Source organism: Myotis nattereri (assembly GCF_964212035.1).
Source record: "Myotis nattereri genome assembly, chromosome: 3".
In the NCBI taxonomy this organism is placed as follows: Eukaryota; Metazoa; Chordata; class Mammalia; order Chiroptera; family Vespertilionidae; genus Myotis; species Myotis nattereri.
In genome coordinates, this window is record NC_138077.1 from 136,144,415 (window position 1) to 136,172,229 (window position 27,815).

Consider the following 27,815-nt stretch of genomic DNA (forward strand, 5'->3'; position numbering starts at 1 on the left):
TCACTGCTGTCTTCCTGGGCTCTGGGAGCTGAAATGTCTGGACATTTTGGACATGGACAGAAACATAGGGTGAGGGTCTCAGTCCAGACCCGTCAGGGCAAGGAGGGAGAGACAAGGCTGCCTCTCTCACACTGGGGTGCAGATGGCTTCCCGATGAACCTCTTTCAGGAATTCTGAACCAGGTGAGAGAAGAAGGAGGAGAAAGCAATTGACAGAGCACAGGGTACTTAGAGCCAGAGAGATTGCCAGGAAGAAAGTCGACTTTTGCTGTCAATTTTCAAAGAATCACAATCTCTGAGAACACAGCAACGACAAAATATGGAATAACTGAAGGAGGGGTAAGATTTTCACATCAAGTGATACAAACTCTACAGATGTCAGCAACAATAAATGAGCCAGGCAGAAATTATGTAAGTCAAGTCTAGTGAGAAGTTACCTCGTTCTAAAACACTCATGGTTTTATCTTGTTCTATCTTGTTTATTTAAAGCTTGTGGTTTTTCCTACATATGTAGCTGATTTCATGTACTTTTGGTATTGCTACAGCATTTCTAACAGTTGTTCAATTTCTCCCTGAAAAGTTGGTACTCCCTAACGTTCCACTGATTTGAAAAATGTTCAAATCCTCCTCCCCACCTCCACCACCAAGTTCCCTGTCACACCCATCCTCACAATGTATCATGTTGGCCCCACCTTTCCTTGCAGAAGGCATGCTCTGACACAGCGTGAGGGGCAGGGAGAGGTGTCATTTTGATCAGCTGGTTAGGACACCTACCAGTTAGCACAGGTTTGTGAGTTTGAGCTTGGCAGATTGAATCTATCTTCTGTAGCATGGCTCCCGATTGCATTCCCAGCTTCCACCCAACCTCATTCAAGATGAGAATGATAGCAAACCCTATTGTGGGTGGATCAGCACCTGCGTATCACCAGACTTGAGAAGCAACTGTAGCAACACAGGCCTAATTATTGATCATCTCTATAAGCAAAAGATGGGTATCAAAATGTTAAACAAAATTGTTTTGTTGTAAAACAAAATGTGCCAAGTTGGAAATGATTTCCCAGCTCTGAGCATCTCTCAACTAAATAACATGTGCCAAAGAAGTAAGCGTATCACACAATCTGACATTTCAAGGCATCCAGGTAGTGAGAAGAAAAACAGAGGAAGGTGGTATTTCAGAATAAAAAAAAAAAAAGACAGCTGAGAAACAGTACTAGTTGGACTATTTTGTGGTGATCATACTTTCTGTTTATAATTTTCCTAGTATTCATAACACTAGGTATAGATTTGGAACTCCCCACCCCAAGAGACTCTTGCTGTCTTGATATGTCTCCAGAAGTTCATGTGCTGTATTTGTTTCTATCACAATCAAAACTTAGCGCACTGCATGCAAAGTACCAAAGTAAAACATCAATACGAACTAGAAATACCTGATGAAATTACAGGTACATTTTTCCCTTGTATTTTCCAGTCTTTTCCAAGTAGTCTGCCGTGAACATGAACTATTCTCACAGATAGAAAAATATGGAATAACTGATAGGAAAAAAAAATCATTTAAACTGTCTGCTAATGAAGACAACGCTGTTTTGAATGTTCCGAAGTTTGTAATATGGGTTTTGCCTATTCTTTCTCCATCCCTTCTTTCACTCTTCGAACAGCCAGTTTTGAAAATGAGCCACTCTGTGTTGATGGTAGGCCAGGGTCAAATGAAACTACTTCTGAATTTCCCAAGTCCAGTATTTCAAACGAGAGGTTTCAGCTCACTGGACGCATTCTAACACACTTGTGCAAAATGAAACGTTGCTTATGTGAATAATTAGCTTGCATAACGTGTGAAAGCAGACAGTTTTTCAGACAGCCATTGAGTGTCCTTCCCTCCACGCTCTTGTAAATAAATGAACGCTGAGGGAGGGAGAAGGCCTGTCCTTGGACCCAGCACAGGGTTTCTGCAGTAGTGTGTAAAGTGTTTAGAGAGAAATGAGCCAGGGTAGGTACCCAGCTGGCCAGATCAGACCCAGCGCTCAAGCAGAAGAAAAAATTCTGAAGCAGACAATCATCGCATCACCTTCTACAAATACCACCTAGTGCTCAGTCTTTAGCCCTAGCATTGGAGACACAGAGGACAACTGTGGTGCTTGGGGGTGTTCGATCCGCCAGCACTGAACTGGCTCAGCCGAGTCTACCACATAGTTATGATTTCTGTTTTTAAAAATCTACCTTCATGATCTGACCTTTGTACTTTGCTGGTTAATTGTAAAAATTCATCTTTACTGCTGAAAGTAGTAATACAGTGGTACCCATTTTTCCCCCATAGGATCCCTTCTAGCTTGCCCCTCCCCACCCCAAGCCCCAGGCCTTCCCCACACAGTTGTTTGTGTCCATGGGTTTTGTATCTATGCATACAACTTCTTTGGTTAATCTCTTCCCAACTACCACTCACCCGCACCTTCCCTCTGAGATTCATCAGTCTGTTCCATGTTTCTGTCTCTGGATCTATTTTGTTCACCAGGTTATTTTGTTCTTTAGACCCCACATATGAGTGAGATCATGTGATATTTGTCTTTCTCTGACTGGCTTATTTCACTTAGCATAATACCCTCCAGGTCCCTCTGGCTAATTCAGAACTGCCTCAGTCACTCTGGGTGCAATGCAGTTACCACCCCCAGGCTGAGTTCTGAGTCTGTTATTTTGGAGTTTGGCCCAGCTGGGGCTTGAAACTGGCTCCAGACATTTAGCAGCATCACCAGATGGTAGGATCCTCTAGGAAGTAATTCTACTGTGGTCTTTCTAGTTCCCAATCAAGTCTTTGAGCAGCACTCTGCTTTCTCACCCAGTTAGCAGCGAACTTAGCTTTCTCATTCCTTAACTAACTAGTCTCTTCTGAGAAAGAAAGAGAGAGAGAAGGAGAGAGAGAGAGAGAGAGAGAGAGAGAGAGAGAGAGAGAGAGAGAGAGATATTGGGCTCCTATTTCCCATATAAGCTAGTAGAAGGAGTATTCTTTTTCCCCCTGTTATCAGGATTCCTCTCCCCTCCAAAAAGCCATTTTCCTTTTTTTTTTTAGTTCTTTTTTTTTTGCTTGTTTTAAGAAATCCTTCTCCTCAGTCTTATCTGATATTTCTTAATTTCAAAAACAACTCAAATCTCGACCAGCCATCCTATACCAGGAGCATAATCTGGGCTTGGATTTAAAATATGCCTGCCAAAACAAAAAATATAATTTATTTTTAAAGTAGTTTCTTCACAGAACAAGTATTTGGCTTTGGTTTTAGATTGTTTTATTTTTGTTTATTTGTTTTTGCTCTTGGCCAACCAGTAAGTCTTCCTTCCTATTCATTTTCGTGTCTAATCCCCACTGATTCTGTGACCTCCCCAAACTTGTGCCCTGAATTCCTTTTTGCTTAAGTTAGCCAGCTTTTGGTTAGCTGGCTTTGGTTTAGCCAGCTGAGTCTCTCAATAAACAAAAATATTAACCATTGCACCTTGCCTTACCTCTTCTCCCTGTTCTAAATTTTCTAGTGATTAAGCATAGATTAGATAACAGTCATCCAAATATTATCTCCCAGATACATTTCCCAGGTCAGTAAGCTGAAATTAAAGAAATGGGGAGCAGGAGTTGATGCAAGAAGGGGCCACTCCGCAGCACAATATGGTGAGGTGTTTCTATCAGACACAGAAAGGTGAGAGGGCACATGTCCATCTACAGCACAGGATCCCTCCTACTTCAGAAATAAACGCTTTGGGACAGAGGTCATTGGGACTAGGAAAAGGGGGTAAGGGCAGACGTCATTGGCAGGCAGTGACAGAACTGAAGTTACACATCTCCTTACATATACAGGGCCATTACATGCTTTTACAAACATTATCTCTGCTGCTCTTCACACAATGCTGGGGGCTGGGGAGGAAAGCAGAGCAGATACCGTGGTCTCCATTTTACTGTTAAAGACACGGAGCTTCAGAGAGATGAGTTAAGTTTTCAAAGGGTCCACATCTGCTCTCCTTTCCTTTAAAGAAACCAAAGAGCCAGGTTAAGCATTGTGTTGGCAGAGAGGAACAAACAGTAAGTGAGTGAAGAGTTGCAGACCTTTATTAACAGCTACTACTGAGGTTATACCACCTGCTAGGGGCTGAGTTGAGTCCCTTGTCTTTAAGATGAGGATAACATTTGGGGGCAGGAGAGAAGGATCAGGCAGCACAGCAGGTGCTTAATGAATGTTTAATGAATGGAGACAAGACGTGAGCTAGAATGGGCAACCTGAGAGAGGGCCTGAGTGCCCTACAAGGTGCTCTGATTCAGCACAACAGGTAAAGAGAAGACGCTGGCGAGGATTCCTGCAGAAACTCTGGATCAAATCTCCGTGGCTCATTGGTCAGTTGCAAAAACTTTTATACTCAGATTGCTTTTTCAATGACGTAGTCTGAAATGAGGAACATCCCGTCTTCAACAACACACTGTGGCAAATCCCAGGGGGAAATAGTTTTCTTAGGCCTTGGGGTTGCTCCTTTTCACATTTCGAATTGCGTTTTTGGGGAGACACCCAAGGTTTCTGAAGAACCGCGGTAGCTTGGAGGCGTGCCATCACCGTAAATTCAAGCCCAACAGAAAGGCGTCCCCGCCTCGGAGCCCGGAGCCCGGGGCGGTCGCTGGCTCGGTGCAGCGTCGCCCAGCGGGCAGAGGCGGCGGGTGCGCTCGAGAGCCTCCCTCCTCCCGCAGCACTCGGCGCCCGCAAGCTGCCAGCTCCCAGGGCGGCCCGGGAACTCAGCCGGCGCTGGGAGGTGAGGCCGCGGCTGAGCGGGCGCCGCTATTGGCTGGAGGGGCGGCGGAGGCGGGGCGGAGCCGTCGTGATTGGCGGGGCCCCCAGCCGGAGGGGGCGGGGCCGCTATATCAGAGGAGTCCCTGTCGCGGCGCAGGCAGTCGGGCTGCTGGAGTGCGGCGCCGCCGCGGAGACCCGGACAGCCGGCTGGCGGGAGGGCGCGGCGGCCGCGGGACGCAGGCGGCGGTCTGCTGGGCGGCAGCCTCCCGGGGGCCACCCTCGCCGACCCCAGAACTGGGTCTGATTGGTGGCGAGGCGGCAGCCCGGCGCACACCAAAGAGGAGGCGGCTGTGGAGGCAGCGGCGGCCCCAGCCATGCTGTGCTATGTGACGAGGCCGGACGCGGTGCTGATGGAGGTGGAGGTGGAAGCGAAAGCCAACGGCGAGGACTGCCTTAACCAGGTGAGGATGAAGGGCCAAGAGGGGACCTCACTGGTCCTCCAAGGCGGAGGGGCCTCGTGGCGGCGCCAGGCGCCGGGGCGCACCGCTTGCCAGGGGCCGGGCGGAGCTGCGGAGGCGGCGGCGGCGGCGGGGGTGGGGGGAGCGCGGCGCGGGACAGAGTACCCCAGGCACCCGGCTCCTGCCCCCTCCACCCCGCGGCGTGGGGCGTACGGCCTCGATCCCGGCGCGTCGGCAGCGCATGGTGGGGGGCACCGAGGACGCATGCCGTGGCCGGCCATCCAGCCAGCCACCACCCCCACCCCCGCCCCCCCAGTCCCCCAGCTCGGCACTTTCCCAGAAGAAGGCGGGCCAGCACACCTGCCGCAGGTGTGTGCATGATGCTGCCTGTTTGGTCCCCCGCGGGGCCTGGCAATGATACCTGCGTCTCAGGATGAGGTCTCAGGTCCCGGATTGCCTGGCAGACAAGCCGGGCGCTTGTGTCTTGCTGCTTCTCAAATGGACCGTTCACCTGCATCTCGGGATTTGCTGGGGATTCGAGGACCGTAGGCTTTGGTCGTCTCCTCCGCAGTTGTCTTTAAGCACGCGGCGCTTCCTTAAGAGTGAGGAATGGTTCCAAGCAGTGGATACTGGTGTGGCAGAAAGCAGATTTGATCTCAAGTGAAACGCTGTGCCCCGAAACCTCCCAGACCTGAGATGTTTGGGAAACCTCTTGTAAAGCTTAGTGACACTTGTGGCGTGTTTCCTCATTTTTTTTTTTTTCTTTTGAGTCCAGGTGGTTAAAATTGCCCAGATACTCAGCTGCCAAATCAGCTGTGTCTGTTCTGCTGGTGAAGGGAATTCTGATGATTGGAATAAGAAGGAAAATGGTCATTCTCAGCTTTTCTGAAAGGCTACTTTTGAGGACTCGTTTTTCTTCACTGCCATTGGCCATATCATAGCTATTAAAGGAAGGACAAACCTCTCTACTTTACCTAGTGTGGCTTAGCACTGCTGGAGCCTAAGAACTTCCTTCTCCCAGTTTACAACAGCAATTGTAACACTGTTGAACTCCGTAAGAAGTGGGCAGGAATCTTAGACTCACACGAAGTTCTTAGGTTTGCTTTGACTACATGGACCATGTGCTCATCCATGCTGCATTCATTTTTGTTTTAGGTGTGCAGGCGGTTGGGAATTATAGAAGTTGATTATTTTGGACTGCAGTTTACGGGTAGCAAAGGTGAAAGTTTATGGCTAAATCTGAGAAACCGGATCTCCCAGCAGATGGATGGGCTAGCCCCTTACCGGCTTAAACTGAGAGTCAAGTTCTTCGTGGAGCCTCATCTCATCTTACAGGAGCAGACTCGGTAAAGTGATACTAAAATAAACCAATGTCAAATAAACCTTTGGTTCTCTTAGAAAGGGACATTGTGCCTTCCCCGAGATGTTCCCTTCACAGGCACATTTGTTTGATAGAGGGTGAATTGGGTGATAACTTAGACGTTTTCTGTGACACAGACCTTTTATTGAGGTGAAGAGGGAGCTATGTAGTTGGCCTGAGGTACATTTTCCAACTCTTCTTGTGGTTTTTCTTGCCTTTATACACAATCAGAGAACAGGGATGAATTCTTACAAACACGAGGTTAGTGCTGAGAGAGAGAGAGAGAGAGAGAGAGAGAGAGAGAGAGAGAGAGAGAATGAGAATGAATGAATGAGAAAGAATGAACCCAATTGACTTTCAGACAGTAGCATCTAATACCCCCAGGTAACCTCTGCCTCAGAGGTTACTACAGGTCATTGTAGACATTCTAACTGAAAACAGGAAACAGTTCCTCTTGGGTTACTTAAACTTGGTCAACTTCTTCAACCTAGTGTTAGATTACAATTTATAGTAAAGAGTTCTGTCCTACTTAATGCAGAATTGTTAAAGTTTTGAAGTTTTTTGAAAACTTAGTAAGGCAACTCTTTTAAGGCCAGTGTAACCCAACTTTGACCCACACATGTTACACGTGATCGTTGAGTTTAGATTGTTTACTTCTAGGAAACCACCAGTAGTGGTAGACAGCTGGACCATGTGGTTTCCTCTCAAACTGAAAATGTTTTCTCCTCTGGACTTGACTGTAATACTTTTCTGAAGGATGAGCCAAACTGGGAACCAGTGTTTCATATTTATTGCTGATATGCAAGAGACCTAAATCTTATAGTGGCATGTCAAAAAAAGGAAAAGGAAAAAGAAAAACAACTAATTCTAAATATGGCAAACTTTGGTCTAAGTTCTAATGTTTTTTCATTACCCTTTGGCTTGGAAATTTGCCATGCACATGAAAAATGTGAGTGAGAAAACTCTCAGTAATGATGAATAAACAATATATCTTAAGAGTTTTTAACATGTCATATTTTTGTTTGTTTACCCAAGGACTGATAGAAACATATTTTGAAATACTATTCATTTGCATTTGAAATCTCTGTTTTGCCTTGTTATGGAGCTTTGAAGAGTGAGATAAATGTTTAATTTTGTTTCTGAAGTAACTGGTATATTGGAATTCTTAGTGTTCCTAAAAATGTCTTGCAAAATATTCAAGTGCTTGCGTGTTTAAGGATGTTTTAGCTGGCTATGTGAATCAGAACGGTTGTGTGTGTGTGTGTGTGTGTGTGTTTACTTAAAACTGGGTTGTGAAAACTTCTACATTTCACTTTAGTGTGATAACTATCAAGAAAGAGAAAAAAAATATATAAAACACAATATTTTGCTATTTTCATTGTGTACTTTTATCATGATTTTGTAATCATTTCAAGGCCTCCAGATACAAATCTATTTTGATGACACAGATTTATTTTTTAAATCTGCAGGAGCTTGGAGGAACAAATAGATAATTTAAACAATGACTATAGTTGTACATTATACATTTGTATAATGAATGCTTACAGACTTTAAATTTTACTATAAAATGATCTTTACCTGTGCTTTCTAATATTTGAATTAATAGCTATTATCAAATTATTTTATTCATGCAAGAAATAAACAGTTTGTGAATTAGACTTGGAATCAAATTTCCTATTTTATTGACTCAGTTGACTTTGATTCTTGAGATTCATGCCTAATATCCAAAGAATGTACCTACCTAGTTAGATTATGTCATTTTAATTGATTTTCGATCCTTTTGGAATCTTACTGAAAAACTAGAGGCCCGGTGCACAAAATTTATGCAAGAGTAGGGTCTCTAAGCCTTGCCAGCGATCAGGGCCGGGGCCTTCCTTCCCCAGCTGCCAGCTGGCAGCCGGGGCCTTCCTTCATTCCGTGCTGCCCCCTGGAGGTCAGTGCAGGACATAGCGAGTGATCGAACTCCCAGTCAAACTCCTGAGGGGACAATTTTCATATTAGGCTTTTATATATATAGATTAGTGTGATCTAGGCTTTTGACTTACTCTTAAACTGTTGGTGGCTCTGACTCAGTTGGTTGGGCATCGTCCTGTGCACTGAAGGGTTGCCAGTTCAGTTCTAGGTTGGGATACATACCCAGCTTGTGGGCTCAATGCCCGATCAATGTTTCACTCTTACATCAATGTTTCCCTGTTTCCTTCTCCTTTCCTCTCTCTCTAAAAGTCAATTTTTAAAAATCTTTAGTCTGGCCAGTGTGATTGAACCTTCACCTATGAACCAGGAGGTTATGGTTGGATTCCCGGTCAGGGCACATGCCTAGGTTTTAGGCTCCTTTTTAAATCTTTAAAAAGAATATTGGTGCATTTTAGTTGTTTTTGTGGGGTTGTCTGAAACACAGAATATTAAGAAAATGCCATGTATAGTTTATATAGCATTCTGCCTTAATAACTAAAGTGATTTGTAATTAGCATTTGTACCTTTTAATTAGGACCAGAAGTTGTACTGGGTCCAGTTTAGTTACAATTAGCATTATTTTTATGTGCATCATACTGGAGAACAAAAATACTTATTTTTCCTAATGTTATGTTAGCAAGATAAAGCTGGTTGATAAACTTTTCATTGTTTAATTATTCATTATAAAATATTCATATAAAATGACACAGAAAATGAAATAGATGTGTTTATGTAGTGAGTAAACAGTTTTAACAGTCCAGTTAAGAGAGGTGATTGTGTACTATCTCCAAGTCAAGTCATCAGGGTACACTTAGTGTACTGAAAGTGTCTGGCCTGTTTATTAAGTGGTACTGAAATATCCTGGCCGAGTTGTCCTCAGTGGACAATTAAAGTAGTCTGCTCATAATAGAGCTGGCCTGACTGGGGGCCAGTTAATATATTTGCATTGGATTAGGGAGGCTGCTGTGAGTTTGACAGCCAGGAAAGCCTGTTTGTAATAGGAGGGTATTGGGGTCCAGGCAGAAGCCCTGCATTCCAGGTCCAACTCTGCCACCAACTACCAGTGTGTGCAGACTTCTAAAACTGAGACAGCTCTTTATCTCAGTTGAAAGCCTGGGACTAGGTTGTCTCTAAAACCTCTTCTAGCAATGGATTTGTTGGTTGGTTTTTGTTTTGTTTTGTTTTTGCTTCTGCTTCCTCTCTATATCATTTTCCCCAGTACATTTCTCTGAAAGCAGAAAAAAACCTATCAAGTGTCTGCTGCGGTTGATACATAGAGTTCATTGGTCTCTGATTTGGCCTAATTTTAGATTTGGTTCTTTACACAGATTAATATGTTTACTCTTGAATCTGGAAAGTAACCAGAGAGTCTTGTTTAGACTCAGCTGGCACATTTCAGAGATGGAGACAGCAGGTATTTTCAGCAGATGTTTGCCATGCTATGGATTCAAACTAAAAGTGAAACTAATGTATTCTGGAAGTTGGTTTGAAATAATAATCTTTGAAATTCTTGCCTTTCAAAGGCCCTTGAGTATTCATAGCAATTCAGACCAGATTTTGTCAACATTGTCAAAACCAGAGATTAGGGCAAGTGATGAGTGACTTGCTCCTGGTTACATCCATCTGCCTTCAGACAGCAGCTCAGTCACCACTCCTCAGGAAAACCATCTCCAGGCCCATTCAGAAAACTAAACTCTCCCAAGACATTGTGTAACTTTCCTTTATAGCATTAAATGAGTGCTGCATTTACTGATGTGACAATTTGTTTATTGTCAGCCACTCTAATAACCTAAATTCCACGAAACAGGGAGCTGATCCTCATTGTATCCCCAGAGTCTAGCAGGTGCCTAAATATTTGTTGGATCAAAGAATTCAGAACTTGGAAATAAATAAAAATCAGGTTAGCTTATACTGATGATAAATATTTTCTTATAGAAATTAAAATGTTTTGCCAGTTTGCTTCTATAAACTGAAAAGTTTGAGACTAAAAGAAATCTCACCATTAAAACATGTTTGTAGTGATTATTCTCTGTTAAGAATTTGCTGTGTTCAGCATTCTTTTGCTTCGTTCACCCCCTTCACCTCACCCTAGAGGCCATTTGTTTATTGTTTTCTTTGGGTGGTATTTTTTTTTTTATGCCCAAATATAAAATAGGCTCCAGGAAAGTACAAATAGTAAAAACAGACTTGTGTGATATTGCCAAAGAAAGTATGAATTTGAATTCTAACTTCTCTGTTTTCCTTTTTGCTCAGAATACAGGAAGTCCGTGTTATTATATGTTTATTTTAGCCACAGAGCTCCCATCTGGGCACCTTCAGTCAGTCTCTTTATGAATTCCTGATACTTATATATTTATATGAAATCTCCAAAAAACATTGAGGAATCAGTGTTTATGAAATCCAACTGAACTTTTAGTCTTGACCATATAATTTGTAAATAAAACTTGAAGGTTTAGATGGCACTTAGTGTCAGACTCAGGGTGCACAGAGGTGCATAGCTCCAGGGGCACCAGGTGTATTTATCTTTAGTTGTATTCTACTGCAGCTGGGACCTGCCAGCACTCCCCACTAATCTAGATTGTTACAGAGATTGTAGTTAACACTGTTAGCTACAGGAGTGCCTGGGTTGTTTTTTGTCAAGGACAAACAACATGGTGAGTAATCATGTTCTTAGAAATGCAGATTTTATGCTTCTACGTAATAGTATTCTTCTGGTGTGGGTTGTAATCACTTTTGAAGTTGGGAATGTCTTCCACCACCAGCACCACCTCTCCACCTCCATGTCTTTTAACTTCTTGGATCTCAAGGAGGAGCAAATTTATTAGTGATTCCCATTTTGCATTTTGGGTTTTGAGAAGGATTTCCTTAAGCCTGAATGGAGACCTGACTTTGTAATTATTTGGCTGTGACAGGTTTCTCAATTGCAAGCCTTCCATGAAGTGTAGGTTTGATGGTTCATTTTAGGTATAGCTAGTTATTCATCTGAATTCTGAATCTAGACTTTTCGCTAGTATTTTTTTCCTCATTTCATTTCTTATGAAAATTTTAAAGCATACAGATAAGTTGAAGATTTTTACAGTTTACTTTACTTGCCTTACTGCATTTTTATCCATTTATGGATCCCTCTACCTTCTATCACTCTTTCTGGTGCTTTTCAAAATAAATTGGGTATAAGTACACTTCCCCCTAAATATTTCATATGCATACCATTAACCAGACCTCAATATTTGCCTACAATTCTTTTTTTTTCTTTTGATATAAAATTTACATATGATGAAATGTATAAATTCTAATTACACCATTTAATGGGTGTTTGACAAATGTATGTGCCTGTTTAATCCAAACCCTTATCAAGTTTTAGAATATTACCATCACTCCAGAAAGTTTCCTCATGCCCTTCTGCAGTCAGTTCCCACCGTCTTTGCCCTCCCCCACCCACCCGGCTGTACAACCAAGGTGGTATGTTTTTCTAGCATTGATTCATTATGCCTGTTCTGCTTCATGTGTGGAATCATGCAGTGCGCACGCTGTTGTGTCTGCCTTTTTGTTACATCATAAATTTATGTGATCTGTCACATTGTGTGTGTGTGTGTGTGTGTGTGTGTGTGTGTGTATAGTGGTTTGTTCCTGTTTATTTCTGGATAGTATTCCATGATATGAATGTACTATTGTTTGTTTATGCTCTTCTTGATGAAGACTTGTTTTCTGGCTCTTATGAATAAAGCTGCTATAAACATCCAAGTACAAGTCTTTTGGGTAGACATGTGTTTTCATTGGACTAAATACTTAAGATTGAAATAGCTGTATCATAGAGGAGGCAGACGCTTAGTTGTATAAGTGACTGCCAGACCTCTTCCCAAAACGCTGTATGTACCATTCTGTGCTTCCATTGAGAATGTATGAGTCCAGTGCCTCCATATCCCTCCCAGCCTTCAGTGTCAATTTGTATGTTTCTCTCGGTAGTAAACACTTTTTTGTGTGCTTATTGGCCTTTTGTGCATCTTCTTTTGTGAATTATCTATTGAAATCATTTACCCATTTTTGAGTTGTTGCCTTATTTATTATTTTTGTAAATATATTTTTATTGATTTCAGAGAGGAAGGGAGAGATAGAAACATCAGTGATGAGACAGAATAATTTATTGGCTGCCTCCTGCACACCCCAGACTGGGGATCGAGCCCACAACCCAGGCATGTGCCCTGACCAGGAATCTAACTTTGACCTCCTGGTTCATAGGTGGACACTCAACCACTGAGCCATGCTGGCTGGGCGCCTTTATTTTTGAGCTTTGCAAATTCTTTACATATACCAGATGCTTGTCAGATATGTGTTTTGTAAATACTGTATTTTCTTTTATTGATGCCTTTTGATGAGTAGAGGTTTTCATTTTGGTAAAGTCTAATTTATCCATTTTTTTTCTTTTTTAATTTTTGCTGATGGTCATGAGAAACCTTTGCCTACCCCATGTTATGAAGATACTCTCTGCTGTTTAATTTTTAAAGCATTATGGTTATTGCTTTTATGTTTGGGCCTATGATCCTTCTTGAAATGATTTTTGTTTCCCTAGAATTTAAGATACAAAACAAAAAACTCTTACAGCAGTTCTGTTTTGATTTGATGGTTTTAAAGTATAAGTTGGCAGTGTTTGGTTTAAAATAAACTGATGGTGGTTAAGTGACTCATTGGACTGAGGCAGGCATACTGGTGAGCTCAGTGGGGGTCTAACTAGGTGAGGGACAAACCAACCATTATAACAGATGGCCAGGGTCAGTCAGGTCTTTGGAGGCAAATTATTGACACTAGAGGATTTTTAAAAATAGCTAGTTAGCCATTTGAAGAATGTTTTAGGTTAGTTACTTAAATTTTGAGTTTAATATTACAGAGATATAGTTATGTTATATTTGTGTCACAATAAACTCTTTAAAATGATGTAACTGGAAAGATGCCTGGAGGGCAGTAATTGAGAGTAGCCATCCGTGATGAACAGATAGACGACTCCCGACAGGTTTGCAGAAAGTTCTACTTTGATTTTTAGGTGATTTCCTGATAAGTCAAGCCAGTGTTTAGAGGAAGATTCTCTGGTTACAATTCATAAAAGATAAATGCCTTAATTCCTTAAAGCTACCGAAATAAATTAATTTTTAGAACAGAGGAAATTTGAAGTACTTTGAAACAAAAATATATATCAAGAATATGTGATTCTTTTATTTAATTAAAATTTGGTATATCCTTATATTCACTTCATTTTTAAATCTTCCATAATGCTACAGTAAGTAGGAATTCATTTGTACCCATGATGCAGAGATATATGTTTTCCAGGATGATTCACTTTGGCCCCCCAAATGTGATCCATGTATTGAAAATATCCATTTTCTTAGTAACTGGGTAAAACTTGAAGAATCATGTATTTTAAGATGTAACCAGGGAATGTTTAGAAAATACACTTTGAGTTTATGTCTATGGGACATATTCATAGACCTTTGCTAAGACAAACAAGAGTTTTTTCCAAGCTTTCATTCTGTTTGTGATTCTAGGATGTAGCCTAAATTAAATTAGATATGTTAACCACTTTTGATCTTTAGGTAAAAAAGTAAAAATAATTCACTGCAGGCATGGCTTCTTTGACCACATCTGCTTATTATTGATATTATTGATAACCTTTCACACAATACAGAAAAACAGAGGTGGGAAATCCATGAGCCAGACAGTTACAGGCCCGATGGTTCGAGATAAAATAATAGGAGAACCGGCCCTAACTATTGAGCCATCACTGGGCTCGTTATTGGCAACGTGTCTCCATGCTCTGCCATCCTCCCTCTTGGAAAGAGCACATTAAATAGTCTGCTGATGGCTCGTCACAGCTGGTGACCTTTGCTGTCACTGCTCCATTGTGCAGTTCTCCTGGACAGCATAAGGTGGTCACCAAAAGCCAGAATGTGTTCCTTCACACTAAAAGGCTGTAAGTTTCATCTAAAGAGGAACAATCAGACTTGTTCACCCTGTAACCCCAGCATAGGGCTTGGCACAGAGGGAATGCACAGCAAATATTTGTTGACTTGAAATGAAAGGTTGCTTTGTAGCCATGAAACTGAAAAAATGCAGGCAAGGCCCTGTCAGAAAGTTATGTCAACAGTAAGGAGAGTTCTGCCTACAGGGTAATGACTGCAGTCCAGTCTAGAATGTGGAGTATGTCGAAAAGGCCACTTGTCCTGCCCCCTTTTTTAATTCTGACCCATACGCCGGGAAAGGACCAGCATTACTCGCGGGCTGCTGCCCACCTGTTACTATTGTGTGCCTGCTGCTTCGCCTTTGGTCTTGGCATCTGTCTCTTCAGAAGTAGGCATGCATAGTTTGGAAAAAGAAATTGGACTGATTTTGAAACTCTTTCAAGCTATACTTTTTAATAAAGCAGAAATGAGTCTCTGACTTGATACTTGGTAAATACCTTAAAAGACACTTTCACATAGGCGGTAATTAAGTTGAAAGAGTTAGCTTGTGGTGATACCCTCACAACCTTTCAGCACATCATTCCTTCTTTAATATAAGCATATATTCAGATCTCGTTTCCTACTAACATGCTCCCTGATGAGTACAGAAACAGAGGTACATGAGCCAAGGTGAAGTTTACTGAACGTTGTCTAAAAGGCCTTCAGAGGGCTGACGTCGTGTTGTGACACCGACGTTTATGGGAATGTGAGGCCTCAGTCCTCAGAGAGCTGTTTTAAAGCAAGTTATTTTTGTGGTTATTTCTTTGCCCCAGTAGGGAACCCCCCTCAGTTTAGCAGTATGTCAGAAATACTTTAAAGACTAGCAGATGTTTGGGTTAATAAAAACCACACTTATCTTCTTTCATTGCTATTACGCATTCTTACTGTGATTTCTTCATAGGGACTTTGAATAAAGGAAAAAGACTGTAGTAGTTGGCAGAGTCTGATCATTTTAAACATTTCTTTGTCATTATAGAAGGCATGGAACATTAAATTTAAACCGTTCTTAAAGGGAGATTAATGGCTCTTGTCAACCTGACAAGACTCTCAGAAGAGCTCCTCCTTATATTTCTAGTCGCACTTTCTTCTTCCTTTTCTCACATAGCTCATGTTGCCCCCTCTTGAGTAACCTTATAACCATGGTTTTGAACTCTATATCCAGTAGTTTTCTTTCCTTCATTTCTTTCGTTTGTGACCTGTTTCTTTGTCTCCGCATTTTGGCTGCTTCCCTGTGATGATAGAGTGGCTTTGTGTGCTAGGTGTCCTATAAGGCCCAGTGGCTCAGCCTCCCCAATTGTGCACTCCCTCTTGGTGCACTCCTTTGTGGGCTTTGTGCACAGTCTTGTTGTAGTTAAGCCTTGATTTTTGTAGGTATCACTGGGAGGAATTGACCTCCAGGCCAATTGGCTGTGAGAATCAGTGGGATCAGTGAGAATCAGTGTAGAATCAGTGTCTACAGTGGGAGAACTTCTGTGCTGAAGACACCCTTATGGGGCAAGACTTGCTTCAGTGGGACATTGGTGCTCACTGAGTCTGCCCCCTGAGTGTGTCCCTTATGGGTCTAAGGAGTTGTAATCTGGATGGTACCACTCTGACCACTGGGTACACTGGCTATTGGATCTCTAAGGAGGTGCTAATTTAGCCTCTGCCTGAGGCTACCCAGCAGGAGCTAGGGAGAGATCTGCAGATTCCTCTTCTTTGTTTGGGGTTTGGAGGTTCCCAGATGAGGCCCAGCTGTGAAGCAATGCAAGCTGCTGTGGGGCCTTGGGCCTTCTTTTGGATGTTCTGGGTCTCTGACCCAGCTGCAGTTTGTTAGGTAATTTTAGATTGCAAAGGGCCAGGCCATTCATATACAAAAGCCTCTGCACACAGCTTGGGTGGGGCGGGGTCTCAGGGAATCAACAGGGCAGAGCAAACAGCTATGGCTGATCCTCAGCCCTGCCCTAAGAGGCCCCAGGTCTCAGTGTCCCATGGTAATCGCTGCAAGCACCTCTGAGAGAAAGCCGCCACCCAATGCCAGACAGTCCAGTTTCCCCCCTGTATGAGTTTGGGTCCCCAGAGACTCGCCCGGAACTGGTGTTCTGAGCAGTGGGGAGCTTGTGTCTCCCTCCAGATTGAAAAAGACAACCGCATCCTCAGTTGCCAGCCCTTTCCGTGCACCTCCGTACCTCTGCACTTTACTTCCACACCTCCTCTGAGTCACAGTGTGCTTTTCTCTTTCCTTCTAGTTGTAGAATTTCCACTCAGCCAGCCTTCCTGTGGTTCTGGATTATGTCCGTTTTGTCTTTTAGTAGTAGTTTTGAAGTGGTTGTGCGAGGCAGCAATTTCAGGTGTTTACCTATGTCACCATCTTGGTTTCTCCTATATGCAGTTTTACTTGCACTTATGGAGCTCTCTGAGATTAGAGGCACTTAAGAAGTTAGAATATGTCAAATACCATAATAGGGGAAAAAATAGTTTGCGAGTGATAAAGATGAAAGGGTAGCTAAATAAGGGGAAAGAAAGAATGGCCTACAAGACAGGGAGCAGCAAGACCAGCCATAGGGGCAAGAACATGTTGGGTTTCCCAGGGAGAGGAAATGTCTCTTTCCCTGGGCAGAGTGGCTGGAGGGAATGACAGGAGAAATGGGTAGGAAGGTGGGGCAGGAGGGTAGAGAAGCCTGGGTCCATGCTGACAGGGTGCTCTTTCGGAAACAGTGGGATCCCTGGAAGAATTCTGAGCAGAGAAATGGCAAGTACATACCAGAGCAAGCAGCTTGGAAAGTGGATCAGCTCAGAGTCTAGAAGCGAGATCCGCTTAGAGCAGCAGTTCGCAGTCGAACGACCTTTGGCGGTCGAACGACCCTTTCACAGGGGTCGCCGAAGACCATCCTGCATATCAGATATTTACATTACGATTCATAACAGTAGCAACATTACAGTTATGAAGCAGCAACGAAAATAATTTTATGGTTGGGTCACAATATGAGGGACTGTATTTAAAGGGCCAGAAGGTTGAGAACCACTGGCTTAGAGGACGTGTAAAGTCTCTGAAAGTGTAAAGGTGCAAGTAGGGCAGTGGAGGTAAAAGTGAGAGGAATAGAGCTGGATTTAAAGAGTTTTCAGAAATAGCAAGTAGGTGGAAATAAGATTAATAGTCAAAAGTGAGTTTATTGGGAAAAATAGCAAATCAGCCTGTGGCTTCCACTGGGGGAAAAAGCAGACTTGGGAGGGGAGACGGTGAGTTTGGTTTGAATGAGCTGACACTGGGAGACTGGGAAGCATCCAGTGGAGAAACCTACAGGCACCTGGACATTCCCATCTGACTCCTAGGAGAGAAGTTTAGGCTCAAAGTAGAGATGTGGGGGTCATTTCAATAAAGGTGAGGATCTTAAGATACCGATTCCATACTTTTTCTTATTACAGTAATTTCTTTTTAAAAATTATAATGCAGAAACTTGAGGTGTAATAGTCTTTAGACTTATTTTACCTGGATACTCATGATGAAAAAAGTTTTTCAATGTAAGCATTTTAAGGGTGGCTTTTTAAATTGCTGTTTTCCATACTTAAAAGGGGTTGTGAAAATGCTAAGCAGGTTGAGTTTGATATGAAGTTCCCAGCATAACCTCATTCTTGCATTGCTTCGTAGGCATATCTTTTTCTTACACATCAAGGAGGCCCTCCTGGCCGGCCATCTCCAATGCTCCCCAGAGCAGGCAGTGGAGCTCAGTGCCCTCCTGGCCCAGACCAAGTTTGGAGACTACAACCAGAACACTGCCAAGTACAGCTACGAGGAGCTGTGTGCCAAGGAGCTCTCCAGTGCAGCCTTGAACAGGTGAGCCTGCATGCAGTTAAGGCTGGTGTTTATGCCCTTAGACCTAGCAAATGTATTCGCATTTTCAGAAGAAAAGGAACCTATGGTATGTATAGATAATTTGTGAGGTTAAAGACTAGACAGCTGTCCAATTTAACCAGTTATTTTCAAAAGATTCTTAGCCTTTTGTTTGAGAAACCTATAAACACAGCACATAATTCACACAAATAAATGCCCTTATATAAAATGCTATATAACAGGAGTTTTAAAAAATCTCTGACCTTTTAAGATTGCAAGTTTTCTAAAATCAAAAGCCTGTCCTATAGGCTGGAATCCTCTCCATCCCAGTGAGGATTAAACCAGGAGACCTAACACAGGTGTCTTAGTTATTCCTCAGTAACAAGTTACCCCAAAACTTAGTAGCTTAAAACAACAACCATCGCCCAGTTCTGTGGGTCAGGAATCCGGTCCTGGATGGCTGGGTACTCAGGCTCAGGATCCCTCATGAGGCTGCTGTTACACTGTTGGTGGAGGAGGGAGGGATCCGCTTCCAGGCTGACTCGGGTGGCTTGTCAGCAGGTCTGTTCCTTGCCACATGGGCCTCTTCACGGAGCCTCTTCATTATGTGGTAGCTGGCTTCACGCAGGACAAGCAACCCAAGCTAGAGCAAGAGAGAACACCAAGATGGAAGTCACAGTCTTCTTAAGACGTAACTAGAGGCCCAGTGCACGACATTTGTGCACAGGAAGTGGGGGGGGTTGTTCCCCCACAGTCCGGGACCCCTCAGGATGTCAGCCAGGCAGACATCCCCCAAGGGGTCCTTAGCGCTGCCTCAGAGTGGGAGAGGCTCCCGCCACTGCGCTCGCCAGCTGTGAGCCTGCTTCTGGCTGAGTGGCGCTCCCCCTGTGGGAGCGCACTGACCACCAGGGGGCAGATCCTGTGTTGAGCGTCTTCCCCCTGGTGGTCAGTGTGTGTCATAGCGACTGGTCATTCCACCCTTTGGTCGATTTGCATATTAGGGTTTTGTTATATAGGATTTCAGAAGTTAGTGGCATCACATCACTGCCATATTCTGTTCATTAGAGGCCAGTCATCAATTTAGCCCACACTAAGGTGGATGACATTTCCAAGGGGGAGAGCACCCATAGGTGGGGATCTTTAAAGACTAGATTAGAGGATGTCCACCACAATAGATCAAATAAATCCTGTCTTTTTTCAGTTGTAAACATCTAATCCATCCCTTATAATGCTATGTTTTAATGAAATTTACGAAGTAAATGTAGACAAATGCATAAGAAGTTCTTACATAGAAATTGCTTACATGTATTTTTGGAGATTTTTTCCTAATTCTTCCAATTCACCCTCATTCAGCATCCCCAGTAGTCTTTCTACTGAATATTTAATAGCCAAGATCTTGACTAGTGTCTTGAAAGTATTTTACAGTAAGTTGGCTAAATAAAAGAAACAGCAGTAATATATAGCTTTAAGTTACTGTGATTCACAAATGACAGTGTCAGTAGAATTCACTAATGAAAATGATAAACTTTTCTCTAAAGGCGCTGCTTAAATTAATCTCTCTATGTACCTCTCTGCCTTTTTGGTGGCCTGCAGCATTGTTGCAAAGCATAAGGAGCTGGAGGGGACCAGCCAGGCCTCGGCTGAATACCAGGTCTTGCAGATCGTGTCGGCGATGGAAAACTACGGCATCGAATGGCACTCTGTGAGGGACAGCGAAGGGCAGAAGCTCCTCATTGGGGTTGGACCTGAAGGAATCTCAATTTGTAAAGATGACTTTACCCCAATTAATAGGTAATCCAAGTCTTGAATTCTTTAGACCTACATATATGTATACATTCGTAGCTCTGACCATGAAAATAGAAAATGGAGTGGGATTTACTGGACAGTTATCCTTTAGGAACAGAAGTGTTTCATTTTGCTACAAGCATTCATTTTATTCAGGCTTTGATAACTAATTTTTAAAATACTAACTCAAGTGTATTGATGTGACAGGCTGAATATTTTTTTCAAATAAGTCGCTCACTGCTATAAAAATCTCATTTTCATCTATACCAGTGGTTCTCAACCTTGGCTGCACATTAGAATCACCTGAGAATCTTTTTAAAATCCTGATTTCTGGGCCTCGTCCTCTGGAAATTCTGTTTCTTTGTTATGGGGTGGGGCCACAACATTAGTAACAAAGAAACAGAATTTCCGGAGGATGGGGCCCAGAAGTCAGGATTTTTAAAAGATTCCCAGGTGATTCTAATGTGCAGCCAAGGTTGAGAACCACTGATCTATACACACACGCACACATCTCCCCCCCTCGAAAAAAAACAACACCAAAAAACAAATTTGCTCCACCACTTCTCTCCACTGACCCACAGTGGCCTTCCTAACTAGGAACCGGGTACTTGAATGAGCACCTGATTCTGTCACTGGGGCATGAGCACAGAGAATCCTGTGAAGGTCCACGCGATGACAGATCTCTCCTACTGGGCTTGCTCACTCTTCTCTTCCTGTCTCCCAGGATAGCGTACCCTGTGGTGCAGATGGCCACCCAGTCGGGAAAGAACGTGTACTTGACGGTCACCAAGGAGTCTGGGAACAGCATCGTGCTCCTGTTTAAGATGATCAGCACCAGGGCTGCCAGCGGGCTCTACCGAGCAATCACGGAGACGCATGCTTTCTACAGGCACGTGCCGCAGTTAACCTCAGCTCACGCCCATCCTCAGCTCTGAGGTTTGCAGGCGGCAGTGAGGCTCCCTCAGTTTCTGGTGGTGGTGTGTCAGTAACCGTGTACCAAATTTAAGAATCAGCTGCTTTAGAACACTTCACTTCTCCTGTAGCAGAGGAGACCTTAGCAGCGTCGTCCAGCTTTTCGCACAGAAAGGGCATGTGTATCACTACAGACTCCCTTCCCCAGCTCACCTCTTCCTGCCTCCTCCCAGTACCTCCTTACAGCACTTTCCTCCCTCCACCCCCTCCCTCCCTACCCCCACCCCACCCTCGTGGTGTTGCCTTTTGCCCTTTCCCAGCAGGATGACCTAAGTCCTCTCCTTGCTGGCAGAGCTGTGCTCCTGAATCCTCTCTACATTATAAGGATTTTTAATAATAATTTTGATACCCTCATTTCAGAGGGTGATTTAAAGTAGAGTTTCACACAAATATTTGGAAAATTAGAGCTAAGAAATTTAATTGGCAGGCACCCTGAACTTTTTTTATGCTAAAATAGACATGTAAATTGTGGAACAGGATGGAAAATTTGTAGGAATTTTTAACATGAAACCAATACTTCAAAGAAAAATGTCCTTTTCCTTGCCACAAGCTGCTTTGTCTATCGCTCATGTCCTTGCAGGTGGAGGGGACATTCGCTGTCCCTGACGTTTATGGCTGCTTTATCCTTAACACTCATGAAACTGGAAGTATATACTTTAAAGCATGCAAGCAGGAATATTGAATGTCTGCTACACGGATATTCTGCGTCACAGCAGTGTCTGATGGCCTGAGTCTCAGGAATGGCAGGCTGGTCTGCGCTAACGTGGCTGTTCAATCTTCCCGCAGGTGTGACACAGTGACCAGTGCCGTCATGATGCAGTACAGTCGAGACTTGAAGGGCCACTTGGCTTCTCTGTTTCTGAATGAGAACATTAACCTCGGCAAGAAGTATGTCTTCGACATTAAAAGAACATCGAAGGAGGTGTATGACCATGCCAGGAGGGCTCTGTACAATGCTGGCGTGGTGGACCTGGTCCCCAGAAGTGAGCACAGCCCCCCCAGCTCGCCCCTGAAGGCCTCAGAGAGCAGCATGAACTGCAGCAGCTGCGCGGGCCTCAGCTGCCAGCAGACCCGGGTGCTGCAGGAGAAGCTGCGCAAGCTGAAGGAGGCCATGCTGTGCATGCTGTGCTGTGAGGAGGAGATCAACTCCGCTTTCTGCCCCTGCGGCCACACTGTGTGCTGTGAGGGCTGCGCAGCTCAGCTCCAGGTGAGGGGTCCGTCGGCCTGCTCTCCCCACAGCCTCACTCATCCCTCCAGGTCATAGTGAGCCACTGCTGCCTGCCAGGTGCTGGCTGGGTGATACACAAAACGGAAATGTCCACCTGCACCTGGAAGGGGCTTTGTGTTCGGGGACTTGAAAGGCATTGCCCTTGTGAAACATTTTGGATTAGGGTACTATTTTCCACCGTGTAATTACTCTAAGCCCTAGACTCTGTAAGTGCAGGGAGCAAAGCTCAGATTCACAAGGTGCTGCATCTAGGTGGTGCTGAGCTGAGGGCTGGAATCTGACCTCTTGAGGGCTGGTCCAGGGCTTCCCCTTCTTTATCACGCTGCCTCCCATTTGCTGACACTTGAGAGGATGGCCTTTACTTAAAATATTTGAGGAATAGTCAATTCTCAATTATCCATGGGTAGTTTACTTTGTGATTATTTATAACTGATTTATTCTTATTACTGCATTTGCCTCTAGGGACCCCTTGCAGTGGCTCTTACTTAGCAAGTCAAACTAATTTTAGTATTAATACAAAAAATAAAAGCAACTCATATATAGTATTTTTTTTCCTTTCTTGTACCTTACATTTCCTCTTAGGATAATTTCTTTAAATTTTTTTCATTTCTCAGAACTGGTTGCTAAATTTCACTATGGTTTTCTGTAAAACTAGTCCTAAATAACAGCTGGTCCTTCAGAAAGTGCTCGTTTCTGAGCTGTTTTGAGAGCTACCTGAGCCAACAGAATGCCTGTGTCCTTGAGTAGATAGTGCTACTGTGACCCCGGGAGTGGTCCTGGATTTGTCTTTTTCTGCCCATGTGCCTAAGGCTCCCTTCCTGGCCTAGGAGGGGCCGTGCTTACTGAGAAGCCTGGGACTGGGAGCAGAGCCACACTCGCTGGCCAGGTGGCATCAAGCCAGTGACTGGCCTGTGTCAGCCAGCCGCGCCAGCACACAGTCTCTGGAAGAAACTCCTGCATCACTGCTGGGGGCGTGGGGGGAGGGCAACCTGCCCACGTGGGGACAGCAAGAAGCCTTTGGAAATTACTTGACTCATTGTGCCTTGCTTAGAGTTTGACGAAAAACCTCATCCGTTTCCTTCAGTTTATCCTTTTTCATAATATTTGTTTTAATCCCATGTAAAGTATAAACTTTCAAACTGGTTGGAAAACTAAGATCTCTGCCAGTTGAAAGCTAGAAACAATTGTGACCGCAGCTTATTTAGGAAAGAGAACGTAATGGGTGCCACAGGTGAACACTGAAGACGCAGGTCGGAGGTATCCTAACAGGTACTGTTGGCTTCTCTTTTGTAGTCGTGTCCCGTCTGCAGGTCGCGGGTAGAACATGTTCAGCACGTCTATCTTCCAACCCACACCAGTCTCCTCAACCTCACCGTCATCTGATCTGCTGTGCGCTTCTCACACAGGCCATGTTCCCATGAGCTGTGCTGTTATGAACTAGGAGGATGATAGATTGTGGAGAAAATAAATACTCCAACACCCATCTGCCATGCAACGTTTTAAAAAAGGAAGAATAGAAAGAATACAACACTCCTCACCACCAAAACATGCCATCGGCAGCTCCAGTGGTGGGGACCAGGGAGAGTGCGAACGTGGACACATTCCTCGGACTTCCATTCTTTTTATGATTAAGTAAAGGAATAAGTGAAACCTCTGATGTCATTAGGTGGCAACATAGCCAAAAAGTGGGTACCTTTTAGGAAGTGATGTTGTAAGTCTCTTAGTGTATCCCAAGGTACGTTTCCTACCTGCAGCCAATTTGGTAAGAATTGGTTTTAAGAATTTACCTGGTTACTTTGGGGGGGCATTTTTGTTTTGTTTTTTTGGTATGGTCACAGAGCTCTGAACATTTTTAATAGGAAATTTTTTCTTAAAGACATAGTCATCGTTTTAATGTCATTTCTGTTTTTGTGACTTGTTCAAGAATGATTAGAAGGCAGACATTTAAAAATCAATCATCTGACTATTAAAAAGTTGACAACCAAGTTGTCAGATTTAAACCAGTCTGGCCAGTAGAAAACAGATAACTCGATGTGGGTGGCTTCCTGTCCCTTCCCCACCCCTCCTTACCCCCAAGCTTCCAAATATAAAATGCTACCAATTTGGCAAAAAGATTTCAGTGGAGGAATCAGCACTCCTTGGGCCCCCTGAGTTGGGGGAATGTTTTATTTTAAGATCGGAAAGGGAGCGTGTTCCTGGGAAAAGGGAGTGTTGCTCACTGAGAGAAAGCTTCGTAGAGTACAGACAAGGGTGTTCTTCCGTTCTCCCAAGCACTGTACCCCAGCTCTACCCAGGGGTCACTTTTGCTTGAGCCATCAAGCCTTTCACAGCCTTATAATAGTATCTAGATATTGTATGCTTTTTTCTTTTGTAAGTGCTTAAGCATTAACTTGTGGTTGTCCCCTCTATGGGTCTTAGAGGGGTTTCGGGTGTTCTGTTTCTATATTCTTAGTCATGTTTTCCACTCCCACTTGGGCATTTTGGACGTTGGTCAGCTTGTAGGTTCTCTAGGACGTCGGGAAACCTAGATGACCGTATTGGGTGCAATACTAGCTGAGTTAAAGCTAGAAAGCTACACTGTCACTTTACTGAGATTTCTGAGTATACTTTTCATATTGCCTTAATGTAGCAGTAATGTGTTTATGCATTTGTTTCTTTGCACAGACATTTTTGTCAGATATTAAAACTCTACTTTTTTATGGCACATATTAGCATATAAGCCTTTATTCCAAAAGGTATTTATTTTTTCACTTGTAAAAAAAAAAAATTAATGTTTCCACATAAAGAACTCTGTTATATCCTAAGAGGACTTCTGTCTTTTATATTCAGGATAATAAAGACTTTAAAGCAAATTCAGTGTTTGTATCATCACAGTTATTGTTATTTAAGCCAGTTTAATTTACTTAAAAGAGCATTGATAATATCATAGTTGGTATCTAATTTGGCCCTATATGGACAGTTTCTTTCAGTATTGGCCCTAATCGAAGAGAACATTCAGTTATTCACTCTTCTATGTTTTCTGATTATAGGATGCTGCTGCTGGTTAGTTGCCTAGTCAGGACAGGTACCTAAGTAATTGTCCAGTTCCCTGCAGTAATGGTCTCAGGCTACTACAGAACCTGTTCTACACAGGCTACTAGGTCTGTATTTTACAGGACGACTAGCCTGCTGCTAGGACCTAACTGCTCTACACATGCCAGCGTGTGTTAATTTGTGTTGCTCAGGAAATGCTTTGTGGAGTAGAGAACACTGCATATAACAGATGTAACTGATAATCATCTGTAGCACTTGAAGGAGGTAATTTCAATTGCTACAGGAGGTCGGTTCAATACACGTACAGTTTTTTCCAGGACAGAATTTTCAAAAAATTGAAAGGGATTTGTTCTCTACTCTTCCTATACCTAAGTCAGTCTTTCATCAATTTCTAGGAATTGACTCATTCGTTCATTCAACGCATTGATTGAGGCCCTAATAAGTAAGTTATTATTGAGCACTAGAAGTTGAACAATGGTCAAGACATGAATGACACACGATGCATATATAGATAAGTAGTATTAAAAAGTCATGGAATATTACCAATGGGGAGACCTAGAGTGTAAGTTTCAAAATGCTAACCAGGTTGATGGCTAGCAACAAATGGCTAAGATATTATTAACCCTACTAAACCCTGGACTCCTTAAGCTCAGCGGCTAACATGAAAACCATCATATTACAAGATGGTATAAGAGAACTATAAGGAAAGTGCTATGGAAGTACAGATTAATTCTGCTTACAGACCAAGGATAAGGGTGCTTCACAAAGGAGCTTTGAACTGAACCCTGACACACTAGTTGGATTTTACCAGGTGGAAAAAGAAAGGGATAAGAAAAATCAAGAGACTGAAAGCTACACCAGGAGATAACTTCAAACAAGCAGGTCAGCTACGTCAAAGACTGCAGCGGAGTCAAAGACGGAGTACCGAGGAAGGGCCATACACGTGGCAGTAGTGGGATGTCTTAGGTTCTAAGAAAGAGCGAGTGCATTATGAGAAGTTAGCATTGTGGTGAGCTGAATACAAATGTGAGACGAGGTTGTGGAAGTGAAAAATGGGTGCCAACATGGGTTCGGTGATGAGGTGGAGTAAATAAAGATTGTATCATAGCCTGCGTGACTCAGTGATGGAGCGCCATCCTATGAACCAGGAGGTCAAGGTTTGATTCCTGGTCAAGACATATGCCTGGGTCACGGGCTCAATCCCCAGTGTGGGGCGTGCAGGAGGCAGCCGGTCAATGATTCTCATCATTGATGTTTCTATCTCTCTCCCTCTCCCTCTGTCATTCATGTATCATAGGAGGAGGCATGGTCAAGAGAAGTGTTTTGGTTTTATATTTACAGTGCGAGGCCATAGGTGGGCATGGAGGAGAGAGCCATGGAGAGGGTGAGTCACAAAAGACAGCCAAGAGAAATACATGGAGAGCCTGAAGCCTCAAGAGGCTGTTCTGCCAAAAGCATGATTTACAAGACTTGAAACAAAAACATTATTTTATCTCTTTCTTTTAAGGGTTCTAAAAATTAGTGCTGGTGCTACGACTGTTTAACCCCACTGTACCCCTCCCACTATGTCTGTTCTCTATCCTGTCACAGGTGGGAGCTCAAGGGCAAGGCTGACACATTCTGGGGTTGTCCCTTACCCCTGCCAGTGAAGCCCCACGGGTGACTACTCTTGTGTAAAATATGAACTTCTCCAAGATAAACTTGAGAAAGAAATACCCTGCAGAACAGAAGGTTGGGCAAATTTCCAAGCACAAGCATGGGGGAAGCTGCATGTACAGGTCGCTGCAAGCATGCCTGAGGAAGGAGGCGTGCAGGGATGCTTGGTGTTGAGAGAGCTCTGAGTCAACCTGGCAGGCCAACATTTTTAATAGTTTCATCGAGCAATGAAAAAACTCAGTGGAGCTGGACCACAGTCAGAATTTAAGACAGACTGCAGCCACTTTTGTCTTTCTCATTGCTTGTCATAGATGGTGCCTTCTTGCAGAAACCCGAAAACATGGCAAATAACTTTTTTTCGTATTTGCTGCATCTCCTTGAAATGAGTTTGTTTTAAAACTGCAAGATATTTGCCGAAACCGGTTTGGCTCAGTGGATAGAGCATCGGCCTGCGGACTGAGAGGTCCCGGGTTCGATTCCGGTCAAGGGCATGTACCTGGGTTGCGGGCACATCCCCAGTGGGAGATGTGCAGGAGGCAGCTAATCGATATTTCTCTCTCATCGATGTTTCTGGCTCTCTATCTCTCTCCTTTCCTCTCTGTAAAAAATCAATAAAATATATTTTAAAAAAAAATAAAATAAAACTGCAAGATATTAAAGAGCCTTATGTCTTTTAAAAGCAAAACAATGTCAGGACCACACAAATTACACAGCTTTAACACACCTGCCAGTTGCTTAAAGAAAAAATTCACTTCAAATAAAAGCTCAACATCTGTTGTTCATAAAGCCTGTGCTGATGCAAAGGAAAGAAAGACCTCAAATGGG

The 27,815-nt window shown here is 43.4% G+C and overlaps 1 protein-coding gene across 1 annotated transcript; it reads left to right on the forward strand.

Annotated features, from left to right (window-relative positions):
• Positions 1–4,912: 4,912 nt before the first annotated feature.
• MYLIP (myosin regulatory light chain interacting protein) lies at positions 4,913–25,156 on the forward strand. The gene is made up of 7 exons (XM_081085714.1): positions 4,913–5,208; positions 6,361–6,551; positions 18,134–18,319; positions 19,910–20,107; positions 20,826–20,990; positions 21,860–22,280; positions 23,595–25,156. The coding sequence occupies exons 1-7, from the start codon at positions 5,122–5,124 to the stop codon at positions 23,682–23,684; spliced, it is 1,338 nt and encodes a 445-aa protein (XP_080941840.1). The 5' UTR covers positions 4,913–5,121; the 3' UTR covers positions 23,685–25,156.
• The last annotated feature ends 2,659 nt before the right edge of the window (positions 25,157–27,815 follow it).

Coding starts and splice junctions, on each gene's coding strand:
- MYLIP (XM_081085714.1), top strand. CDS start 5,122: ATGCTGTGCTATGTGACGAGGCCGGACGCGGTGCTGATGGAGGTGGAG. Junction 20,108..20,825: donor GACTTTACCCCAATTAATAG/GTAATCCAAGTC, acceptor CCTGTCTCCCAG/GATAGCGTACCCTGTGGTGC. Junction 20,991..21,859: donor GAGACGCATGCTTTCTACAG/GCACGTGCCGCA, acceptor ATCTTCCCGCAG/GTGTGACACAGTGACCAGTG.